At 44.7% G+C, this 12,388-nt stretch overlaps 1 protein-coding gene across 1 annotated transcript; it reads left to right on the plus strand.

Moving 5' to 3' along the window:
- Positions 1-267: 267 nt before the first annotated feature.
- On the plus strand, positions 268-11,834 carry LOC144175820 (acetylcholinesterase-like). The gene is made up of 3 exons (XM_077704825.1): positions 268-405; positions 6,391-7,892; positions 10,357-11,834. The coding sequence occupies exons 2-3, from the start codon at positions 6,409-6,411 to the stop codon at positions 10,514-10,516; spliced, it is 1,644 nt and encodes a 547-aa protein (XP_077560951.1). The 5' UTR covers positions 268-405; positions 6,391-6,408; the 3' UTR covers positions 10,517-11,834.
- Positions 11,835-12,388: the final 554 nt, after the last annotated feature.

Below are 12,388 nucleotides of genomic sequence, written 5' to 3' on the forward strand. Positions count from 1 at the left end.
CGACATGATGTTTGTGAGATGGTTCGTCGAAGGGGCTCCGTCGCTGTCGCTGTGATACTCCTACGCGATTGTGTAGGGGGCCTTTGAACTTATTCTGTTCTTTTGTTATTATTTGTTGTGTTTTTTACACCGCGCTATTGCAAGGCCTCACATTACGAACAAACCTGGACACCTCGCCCCCCACTTTGTCTGCTGCTTTGGAGCCCCAGATGACGGAATGGAGTGGGGCAGAGATTGCTCTGCGGACAGCAAAATGTGATCCGGAACGAACATTTTGATAGCGAGGTATCCTCTTGCAGCGGCGTCCCACTTTATAATCGCCGTACAACGTGTCACTGCAGCGCCACTCCACTGGCCCTGCGCCAGCGTCTTTTTGCTCATACAGCCTCGGCGTAGTCTACGTTGGTAAGTCTTTGATCTTGCAATTTCCCTGTATATAAAAATGTATAGTGGTGGTTTTGCTCATCCGGCTACTGTTGTTATGTTGGCATTAATATAAAGCATTTCTCACGCGTGGCCTATCCGCATGTAAAGTCACAAATTTTTAGTTAAAGGCTACAGAGGCAACCGCTTAAGTTTCTGTAAGAATATTCGGAAAGATGCGTTGAATAGAGCGGAGGACAATCAGAACGCGGCCTGCCCATCTAAACGTTTAATTACGTAATGGAAAGGGGCAATGTTTTCCACTCACTGAAATATGCATTTTACAGTGCCGTAAGCTCACTTGACGTCATCACTGAAGATAATGACGAACGCAAGTGATTTTGTTAGTAGATCAGGGACCGGGTCTCGTGCCACTTTTAGCTACTGTGTAACTGCTTCTTTTTCGGACGTAATCACCAGTAATGTCAGAGCACTGAGGCAGCAGGGGAATCATCACACATGCAGTTTAAATGTTAAACCGCGCATGTGCTCAAAACAAAGACGAACTGGCCATTCCGGAACCAGACGAGTGCGAGCGGGTTGCTATCATTTAAGTAGCACGCCCAGTTCCCTCGTCCCCTAAGAGTTTCGGCTCTTTCAGGGGCTTTTTGTGCTTTCAACGCAAAATAAGTGGTCCACAGGTCAGCATATGGTCCGGTCAGTTTCTAGAACCCACATAGAGCTGCGAAACACATTAACGGTGAGTTACAGCGAAGTTCTTTGGACGCAATAATTCCTTCGTTATTAGCGATAGTGTGTTAAAGGTAATTAATTTTCTGTGAGTGCCTTGCCCTGCGGACAGTAAAATCCTTCCAAGTGATGCGTGAAAGTCGCATTGCTCACCAATTTGCAGGATAAAAAGACTACTTGTAGTATAGCTACCAAGTATTACACATTGTAGAAACTTAAAGACGCTTGCACACAGAACCCCAGTTTTATTCTAATATACCCTCAGGACGACCAACTGCTCCCCGGGTGTACAACTGTGAATTTTTCTCCGGTAAGGGAGCAATGGATAATATATTGTTATGCTTTCCTTAAACATATCACGAGGACAACGTAAAACCTTGTAATATTGAAATACTTGGTAAAACGCTTAACTCTACTGGGGCCTCCAAATGAATATTGCATTCCATGCAAAGATGAGAAAAAGTGACAAAGTTTCAAGCTGAACGCTACGGAACGTTGATATTACGCAATACGAGAAATATTAAAAACAGAGTTATCAGGGTGTTAACTCTACGTTAGCATTCAGGTGGGGCTATCAAATGGACGGAATTACTGGTACCACTAAAGTTCGCGCAAACACTTTCACTAGCGGAGACGGGTTGGCGGCCACCAACAGTTGTTTGAGAGCACAGTTGCAGGGGACGATGAAGCACCTCGTGCGGCACACTAGGTGCGTTTCCCCGAATACTCTTTATAATATCGGCATAATTTGTAACAGCACCGGTAGTCATAGAGGCGAGTTTGGCTGCTCACTCAAGCAGACAATGCAATAAGGTTGAAACGCGCGCACAGACCTTAAAGGGACCATGCAGACAAAATGCGTGTTTGTTTTCTTCGAAAAATATGGTGTTTTATAGCGTCCCCAGCACTAGTCCATTACCAAACGATGCTTTATTCACTGAGAAATTAATAAATTTAAACCAAATTATGATTCTCCCACTAATCATGTGTGTCGTGACGTCAGCGATCGCAAGTACAGAGCAGGTGTTCGAGCGAACGTTAGTGCGGTGTTGGGTCTGCAGAGAACTACGGAAGGACTTTTACCGTTACGCCTACTAGGTGGCGCCACCATTCCACACGGAATCGCTTTCCACCCTCGCCTTGTTTCTGACCGTATTTTCACTTCGCTTGTGGCTTGTTCTTGCTATGGTTGGTAGTAATTGCTTCATGAAACGTTGGGTCAGCGCGACAAAAAAAAAAAAAAAAAAATTCGCGTACGACAAAGTAGCTTTCGCCACTCGGCAGTGTCGTGTGGTACAACCCAAATCGGTGGACAGCTGTGTAGCTGTAACAGGCATACTGCGCCGCAGTACCAACAGCGGTACGCAGTGATACTTCTATAATTACGGGTACTTTCGCAACTTCCATTGCTTACCCCAAAATTCCTAAGGATATAAAACGAAGATGCATTAAATTTAAGCGGGCGTTCTGTAAGCTTATAGGCCCTGCCTATCGTGCATTTGCTTTTGCCCGGCTCAGCCAATCCCACAGCTTCCCCTAACACGTCAGTAGTTCTAGTGCGTAAAATGAGCTAGTAGGTGGCATAACCATTCTCCTTTCATGATTGTAGAGGCTATTTTACTGAAGCGTGCGTTGAAAGTGCTGCAAGAGGTATTCTAACGATGCAATCTTTCGCATCAACCAAACCTGCATTTTGCATTTTCTCGGCATGACCCCTTATATCACACAGGACACCTTCTCTCTACCCACCCACCCACTCCCCCACACGCACACGCACGCTTACACAGAGCAGAACACCTAGTGAGGTGTATTGGCCCTCACTTTCCCCGGGAGTTATAGGCTTCATGCGAAATTCTAAACTAACACAATGTGAAAAGCAATGCCCTTTAAAATAGACGTTCACAACTTCAATGAAACCACTTTGCATGGGTCAGAACACGTGATGACACCCCAGTGGTTATCATTTCGGCGAATTTATTGCTAACATTGCGACGCCCTACAAGCGCTGATTCTTTGGCCTTCTTTAGGAAAAAATTATCGAGGGAGTATCGAGCGAAATCGGGTTTGGGGAGTGGTGACACTGCGGAGCCCGAGATCGCACAATAAATACATGACCTGACCCGTGGGTAGCTTTAAGCTAAAGATCAGAAGCCACGAACGGTGGCTGTGTGTGTGTTTTGGTCAAATGGCACATGACGGTAACCCTGTCCCAATGATTGCTGTCGTTAAACGTTGTTGATTGGTTGTAGGAGTCAACGCGCCGGCACAACGCAGGCGATGAGGCGCGGCGTAGTGGAGTGCTCCGGAATAATTTCGACCACCTGGGGATCTTTAACGCACGCCCAAATCTCGTACACACAGGCATTTTTGTTTTCGCCTAAATCAGAAAAGCGGCCACTGCGGCCGTTATTTGAACCCGTGACTTCGTGCTGAGCAGAGCAACGCCTTAGCGTTAAACGTTGTTAACCGGTCATTATGCCCTCTGGAAATTTTATACGGGTGTTTAAAAATACTTCTGTTTAATGATACACTTTTTTAACTGCCCCCCCCCCTCCCCACGTGTACTTCAGATTGCAAAATTTGGGCAAGATCTTTAGGAATTCACCCAAATCTTAGGAATTCTTAGGACAATTCACCCAAATCAAAAGCAAACATTTTTAAACGCAACGTGTTGGTAATTAAAAAATACTGGGAACACGCCTTAGTAAATTCTTGACACCAAAAAAAGAAAGCCTCTGATGAACTCCTTGTCGAGGTTATGCTAAAAATCGAGAGCGAGGGCCTGAGGAAACAAAACAAAATTGCTGAATCTAACATGAGCGTAGCGCATCATCGTACACTGAACAGTATCTAAGGCAAGATTTTTACAAGTGCACTAGAAGGTTACTCCCTTAAGGTGTGCAGTAGCAAGGAGTAGAGGGATGCCGAAGAATAGCTATAGGAACAGAGAAAACAGAACTCATGATCACAAAAATATTTATGACTTTTCCAATTGTACCCTGCATGACACTGTGCAGACAGCCCAAATGATATGCCATCTACGAATTTTGTACCAAACCCTATGCGCTTCTTATAGCAGGCTCGCTCCTCGCAGCGGTGAATGGTTCATTAAAGGAAATTTATCGGAGCAAAAATTAGTCACTGGTTATAATGACGTTGGTACATTAGAGCTATGAAGACTGCTTCTCCAACTGTTTTTATATAACCGCACTAGTGCTTATACCCGGCAATGCCCGGGTCGGCCACTGCACTAATTGCACGAATTGCTATCACAATTGTTGAGGCAAATTGTACCAAGATAGTGTGCTCAAAGGGCTACTTATTCATGGGAAGTATTATCTGATAGGTGTGAAGAATGTCTATCAGTGACAGTTCTAAAATAATTAACGTGGGCTCCCACGGGAGGCGTGTGGTTGCAAAAAATCCAGAACAGATGGCGAGCGCTATGCTACACGGTTAAACTGAACTCAATTCCACTTCGAGAGGGGTGTAATTTAAGCAAAATCCCGCTCGCCTCTTTACACGCTTGTTTGTACACAACTTGGAAATTGGTTTTTCGCCAATATTACAGGCAGCATTTATGACGAAAAATGAATTGGATATATCAAAGTGCTGAACGCTTTAAGAAATGCATAAAAACAGTTATTTTCTCAAAAATCAGATTTTCATATTAAGTGGCTGTTATGGAGAAATCACGTAAAACAACTTTAACATATTTGCATTGGGTAGCTATACAAAGAGAATCTGTTCGATATGGGTCAAAAATGAATGTAAAAAATGTCTGCTGTTAAAAAAATGTGTGTAATAATTCTTTAAAACTTCCCACTCTTTTAGAGGTGTAATTTTCGAAGCTTCAGCCTGTGGTACCGGGGTTCTTGCACCCGGCCGCGGTTCCCCAGGAAGACACTGCGCCCCCTAAACCACACCTTTACCGGGAGTCCTGTTTCCTTGAGGTCCACTCCACAGCAGATCTGACTGCGCACACCTAGTGCAGCCGAGTCCGCCATGTTCTAATCTCACTCACATCTTCATCCTCACCTGGCACATGTCCATCCCGAGGGATTGTCCCCCGCCACTTTTACCGTGTTACCACAAGCCATATTGAGCTTCTGCATCCTAATAGTGATGGGCTCCTATAACATGAAGTTTCTCCACACTTGAATTTAGCGGGTTGTTCCCAATACATGTAAGGCCTTTGTGGGTTCCCAATACATGTAAGGCCACTTGGCATGCCCGTAATGTTAAAATACTTTTTTGGACCCTTAGCTTCATCGCAGCGCAACAACCTCAAAATTTGCTTTGCGCATAAATTGAGTTACATCTATCAGCAAAAATTAATTGGATGTACTACGCTCTGAAACATAGATGTGGCTGTTTTTAAAAACACCCAATTAGCACCGAAATGTCGATTCACGCCACAAGTGCTAACAATAGCAAAACCGCAAGAAAACTTTTTCGAGAACCTTACGGGCTACATGTAGCAGAAAAAAAGCACTTCGATTTCTGAGTGGGTGAGCGAGATAATTAAGAATTTCGGAAAACACTATTTCTTCGTATTCCTTTCTTAGAGGCATAATTTCCGGAAAGCCCACAATAATGAGCCCAACGCCATGAGACTAATAAACTCCGGAGGTTTCAAATGTCTAGGTCCAGAATTTTCGGCCGGCGTCAGTGAGTCAGTCAGTCAGTCAGTCAGCCAGTCAGTCAGTTGGTCAGCCAGTCGGTCGGGCACTTCATTTCACAGGTATAGATCAGTGGCATAGCAAGAAGTATGATTAGGGGGTGTTCCTCACCACAGGGAAACAAAAAAATAAAAAAAAAACAGGCTGCTCCCGACGCCCTAACAGTTTATATCATTCTCCTGCACGCATAAATTTTGGCCGGGTATTCTGACACCGAGACACCCCTCTGGCTGCGCCCTGGTATAGATTGTTCTTCCGTGCGGAATATACTGCAATCTCGAGCCCAGTTGCCATTTATGACGTAAATAAATACATCTCTTAATTCTCAGTTCGGCATTGTTCGGATACTTGCGGCGCCTGGAAGCAGTTGATGGTTTTCTTGGGGTTATTGTCAGTTTAAGAGTACACCCGGTCATCGACGAGGGACATTCCTATTGATTGCTTCCGTGTGTGGAATCCGGAATAGCTGTTATCGGGGAATTGGGTGCTACTAAATTTTGTGACGGAAATGCGAGCCGCCCCCTTTCGGGAGTCGTTGAAGCGTCGCCATCGCTTTCCCGTGACCCGGAGTAAAAAACTTCCCCTTTTTTTTCAGGCCCGACTATCCATCAGCATGTGGCGCAAGATTCTGACACTGATGTGTCTGCTGACTGCCAGTCACTGCACTCAAGACACCGTGGAACGAGAGACGAAACTTGGGCGGGTTATGGGGCTGCAGCTGCATGTACTCAACAAAAGTATCGAGCAGTACCAAGGTATTCCTTATGCAGAACCACCACTTGGCGCCCGGAGATTCCGTGCTTCAACACCTTTGGCGCCATGGAACGGCACCTATGACGCCACATCACGTCTAACAGCATGCCCACAGCGGGGATTTTCCGGGATATCTGCGACGGGAATCAACTACACCGAGGATTGCTTACACCTGCATGTGTGGACACCCCACCGAGAACAAAACCAGCATGTCGAACCTGTACCAGTCTTGGTGTGGATACACGGTGGAGGCTTGACGCATGACACTGCGTCTAACGCAATCTACAATGGTTCTATATTATGCGCTAGGACTGGGTTCGTGGTTGTGTCGATGAACTACAGGCTGGATATACTGGGATTTCTAGATGCCAGTTCGGTTGAAGCACCTGGAAACATGGGTCTAATGGATCAGACACTGGCTCTGGAGTGGATTAAAGAGAACGCCAAGTTCTTCGGTGGAGATCCCCTCAAAGTGACCCTATTTGGAGAAAGTGCGGGCGCCATGAGCGTTCATGCTCATATGCTATCACCGCTCAGTCGATATCTATTCCAGAATGCTATTTTGCTAAGTGGCAGCCTATACAGTATAGACTTCTACGATTCGCCGGAGCAGAGCCTGCAGATGGCTCAGCGTGTGTCAAAGATTGTGAACTGCTCGAAGGAAGAGTGGAATTTGTCAACGCACCCCGACGACCTTATCAGATGTCTACGCAATGTACCAGTCGACGAACTACTAACAGCATCTGGCGAAGCATCTTCACCATACTTTGGTACTTTTCAGACTACCTATCACAATAACTTCCTTCCTAAAGACCCAAGGATTTCCACGGAACGCGGTTTGGTTCAGGAAGTCGACGTAGTCCTCGGAGTGACATCAGATGAAAACAGCTGGGCGCTCATCAATGCAGTCCATCGTGGTTTGTTGTCAGAAGACCTGGAAAGTGAGAACGCCACAAAGATTCGGCAGGTGCTAGAGCAGTCAATGAAAACGGACATCAGAAACATACAACCGTCAACAGTACAGCAGTACTTAGACAATGCGTTCAACAACAGCAACACGGCGCTGGTGAGGCAGTACCTGGATTACCTCTCAGATCGCAGGTTCAACTGTCCTGTGCACTTTCTTGCTAACCGCCATGCCGCGCGGGGAAACAAAGTCTTCAGTTATGTGTTCGACCACAAGAAGAGTTCTTTCAATCTGCCAACATGGGTCGGCGCGCCGCATGCGGGCGAGCTGACGTTGTTGTTCGGTAAACCTCTGACTGATGCATCGCATCTGGGGGACGAAGACTACAACACCAGTGAGGCACTAATACGGATTTTGTCTTCGTTTGCTTTGACCGGGTGAGTGAGCTGGCGCTCCCTGTATGAACGTAGTGTGTCCTTGTCTTGCTTAGGTCAGAGTTTGCGGAACATTCGGCCATTTCGCTGGTAAAATGATAAATGTACCTTAAAACTCCGAGATTTTGGTAATAATTGTTTCTTTGGCAAATGCAAATGGTGGAGCTATTGTGTAGAGGCATTCCGAAAACCCCTTTTAAAGTATAAGCTTCACCCTTTCTTGTAAGAAGGCTTGGTATCGCCAATGGTTGGGGCGTGTTCTATTTCCTATGCACAACATTTTTGGTAGGCCATTTCGATTTTTAGTTTGACAATATTAACAAAAAATACAGCGTCGGAGATACGGGGACAGAGGCAAGACCAGACGGCGTGTTTTCAGTGCTCGTCGGTCTTGCCCCTGTCCTTGTTCCTGCTGCGCGGTATTTTTGCTGGCTGGTGATCCTAAAGGGATAGACAGCCGATTCTTGTGGTGTGCATGTACTCTAGCTCATATGAAAGCCAGCATTTTATATACTGTGTTAACTGCAAGGAATTTCTAAATAAAGATGAAAATATAATTTAAATGTTGCACTAGAATTTCTGAACTCTTAAAGGTGGCGCCATATAGTGTCTAAACGTGGCGCGAGCTCACGTTGTGTCCTAAAAACTCCATCGCTTAGAAAACGCGATTTAAAAAACCGTATGGAGAAATACGAAACGTCGCACGTTACTCTTGTTTTGGCGGGGAAAAAGCTTTTAAATAAAGAATTTAATCTCGCGTGCAGTAACAGTTTGTTGTCGCACTCTTCACTGCCATGGTTGCCAGCATTCCTCTCAACGGGACACGAATGACTTGCAGAACTGAAAATTCCGATTTAAAACGTTGTAGCGCGCTATCAGCAAATTCGTGTCGCGTAAGGGAGTTTTAAGTGATGCTCTTTGATTTTTGATAAAGAAGGTACACTCAACAAAAATCGGTTGTCTGTCCCTTTACGTTATCCGGTCGTGATCAAAACACCGAAACCCAGGTATAAAATGTCAGGTATGTATGCAATGGTTGTGGAACAGGAAGGACAAAGTTATCTACGCTTCGGTGACTTAAGATGTGGGCGTGAAAGTTTTCTGCTGATTGTCTCTGGTGAGTGTCGGCCAGACAGCGGCAGCGTCAGTATTTAAAAGTGTTTACATCGGTGTCCTGACCGGAGTGAGCGTTTTTGTTTTTTGCTCAGACATCGCAAAATACAGGGAGAAGGTTTTTGTTTGTGTAAGAAATTGAAGGAGGTTTGGTAGATGAGGTAACCAGAAGGGAAGGATCTCAAATGTAATACGCGAAGTCGAGGTCCCAGATACAGCAGCTCGGTGCCTTGCCCCCTCAAATAAATCACGCTGGTTTTGTAGTGACAAGTTGGTCCTGGCTTCCTCCCACGTCTCGATAGAAGTGTCATATCTAATGTTTCAGGTGTTGCCACTAGAAGAGAGCCTTGCATTAATCGCCGTTGAGATTCCCGAGGGTCGAGGATGAGGATGGTGGTCCTAGGCCTAGGATCAGAAAACGTTCTTCCTAGTTTTGGGGAAGCGATGCTGTAGTTATGCTCGCAGGGAGCACCACATTCGAATTTGGCCACTTCCTGCCCGGCTTCATCGTTCCATTCAGTACCCTTGTGTCTGGGTGCCAATGTAATGTGGACGCTCGCAATTGTGGATGGGAGAATCTTTCAGTAACATTTAGGTACTCCGCCTGCAGCCAATACTCTAGCGGCGCCTTGAAGCTGCGCAATGATGTTTAAGCGGATCGGTGGTGGCACGGATTGAATTTCAGCTTCCTCCTTCCCCGTGTGTACTGGGGTACTGAAGCTTATGAGGATTATAGAGTCGTAGCACCGGCGTCCAAGCTTGTGTACTGGGGTACTGAAGCTTGTGAGGATTATACAGTCGTAGCGCCGGCTTCCAAGCTTGTAGGTGGCCTGCTGACGGTGCGGTTACAGTGTGGCAGCCAGTCAGAAGTTTATAGCTTGAGCCCAGCTACCGTGGTACTCTTTGTGCAGTCTCAATTGGTTAACACCCGAGGTGCTCGTATATATAGGCTGTGTTTTGAAATAATAAAGGCAAAGTTAGTTCTCAGGCGAGAAAGTGCGACAGCATAGTGCATAATAAGGGGGTTTTAAGCCTGACAGTTTGGGAAATTCCTTGTTAACTTTGGTTTCGTAAGAGCGCAGTACGTTTTCTCTGGCCTGCCTTCGGTTTATTTTCCCTTCTGAATAATCCCATTCCCCTGTTCTTCGTCAAACATTTAACACCACATGAACTTTTCACAGAGAAAGTTAAGTAGAATGACTGGAATCGCGTAATAAAATACGACTTGCAATGCGCAATCGACAGATTCGGCCATTGCATTAAAAATGTTTGCCACTTCACCAGATATTTTATGACCACAACTGTGGCTACGCATCCTCGCACTCGAAGTTAACTCTCCATTGCTCTTTTTCAGCACTCCGGAGTTGCCCACCGGACGCCAGTGGCCTTTTTACACGGAGAACAACCCGGTGTCCATTGTGCTCGCTCCAGGAAACTACACCGACGTCCACGGCTTTCGTTCCACACAGTGCGAATTTTGGAAGCCGTATTTCCAGCCAAGTTTGGTTTCTTGAAAATATTCCCCTTGGTTGACAGACCCTGTGGGAGTTTGTTGTTGTTGTATCCGTTTATTTTAGACCATTCAAAACTGCCTTGGATGGCATGGCAAAAGGCAAACAAAACTGCCTGACGGGGCCCTGCCACCCGTAACAATCAGAGGAGCAGCGGAATTACAACGAACAACAATTAGAGGAAGAAGATAACAAAAATAAACAAACAAAACAAAAAAATACAAAAAGCGAGTTACATCCGTTCGCCAAAATAAAATAAAAGGTGCGCACTGGCGTAATCATACCAGAACAAAATATGAACACACAACTGATATCGAAACCAACAAAACAAGAAACAAAGCAATCACAATGCACACATCCTTCAGGCACTGGAAAGTGACAAAGTTAGAGCGCTAACAACTGCTGTCGCCGGTAATTTTTTTTTGCCTCAACAATTTTTCTTTCATAACTTTAGATACTTTGTTTGGGCTACGATATCGAATGATGTCAAGAATATCAGGGTACTGGTTGAGAAGGTGAGGAATCTACGATTTTAACCTTTGATCCCCATAGCCTGTCCGGGAACGGCATTGTTCTATCAAGCACGTTCTCAGTTCATACAGACTTCTATGTACATGATAGTTCAACTCAAATAATGTTTAATTAGTATTATACTGGCGGAGTACTTCTAGGGATAATTTTTGGGTGTAAAGTTGCCGTACTGCTAGTATTTCACGTTTGTCAAAGTATGCTGCGCAGCTTGCACAATACTTTAGGTTTGCAATTGCACGTATGGCTCGTTTTTGAATTATTGTAAGGTTATTTAGGTTTGTTTGCGTTGTGGTGGACCACACTAAAGAGCAATATATTAATCGCGAATGAAAAAGCGCGTAATAAACTTGACGTTTTACACTCGTAGGCAAGTAGTATCTCAGCCGGTTTAATACACCCACAGCTCGACAAAGGTTTTTTCTAAGGGAAGTTATGTGTGGTGTCTACGAAAGGTATTCATGAAATGTTACACCAAGGAAACAAATTGTCTCAGACTGTAAGATGCTTCTGTTATTAAAGTTTAACATCAGGTTTGTAGGAATTTGTGTCCTTTTTGGTCTGAATACGAGGTATTTTGTTTTATCTACATTTAATTCTAACCCATTTGATCTGAGCCAAACACATAAATTTAATAACCAATGATTCGCTTTTTTATAGAGGTCTTGAATATGCATACCAGAGAAGAACACGTTTGTGTCGTCTGCATACAATAAAAGTTTTTCTGTGCCCTGAAGACTTGAAATGTCATTAATATACAAGAGAAACAGAACTGGACCGAGAATTGATCCTTGGGGTACCCCAGACTGAATGTACTTGGTGCCTGATTTAATGCCATTTATTTCTGTATACTGGGACCTGGACGTTAAGTGACTTTTAATGAGCGACCATGCGACACCTCTGACTCCATAATACGAAATTTTCCGTAAAAGCACATCATGTTGAATGCTATCAAATGCTTTTCTTAAATCAAGAAATATGCCTAGTGTGAGTACTTTCATCTCAATATTTCCTAGAATTTGCTCTTTGATTCCCAGAAGTGCCACCTCAGTGGATTTTTTCTTTTGAAAACCAAATTTCTCAGCTATTAAAATATTGTTTAAAGACACGAACGATGTTAAGCCTTTTGTTTAGAAGACGTTCTGCGACTTTTGCAAACACTGAGAGCACGGAAATTGGTCGATAGTTATTTAAATTGTTCATTGGGCCTCCTTTATGTATAGCTGTCACTCGAGCAAGTTTCATTTTCTCAGGGAACAGTCCTTGAGAAAGAATAAGGTTGCATATATGCACAAGGGGAACACTTCATCCCTCGGCAACAGCCTTTAGTGGGTTAGGTTTATTACC

This window comes from Haemaphysalis longicornis, unplaced genomic scaffold, assembly GCF_048455015.1.
Source record: "Haemaphysalis longicornis isolate Haplotype H1 unplaced genomic scaffold, Haemaphysalis longicornis Haplotype H1 scaffold_3, whole genome shotgun sequence".
In the NCBI taxonomy this organism is placed as follows: Eukaryota; Metazoa; Arthropoda; class Arachnida; order Ixodida; family Ixodidae; genus Haemaphysalis; species Haemaphysalis longicornis.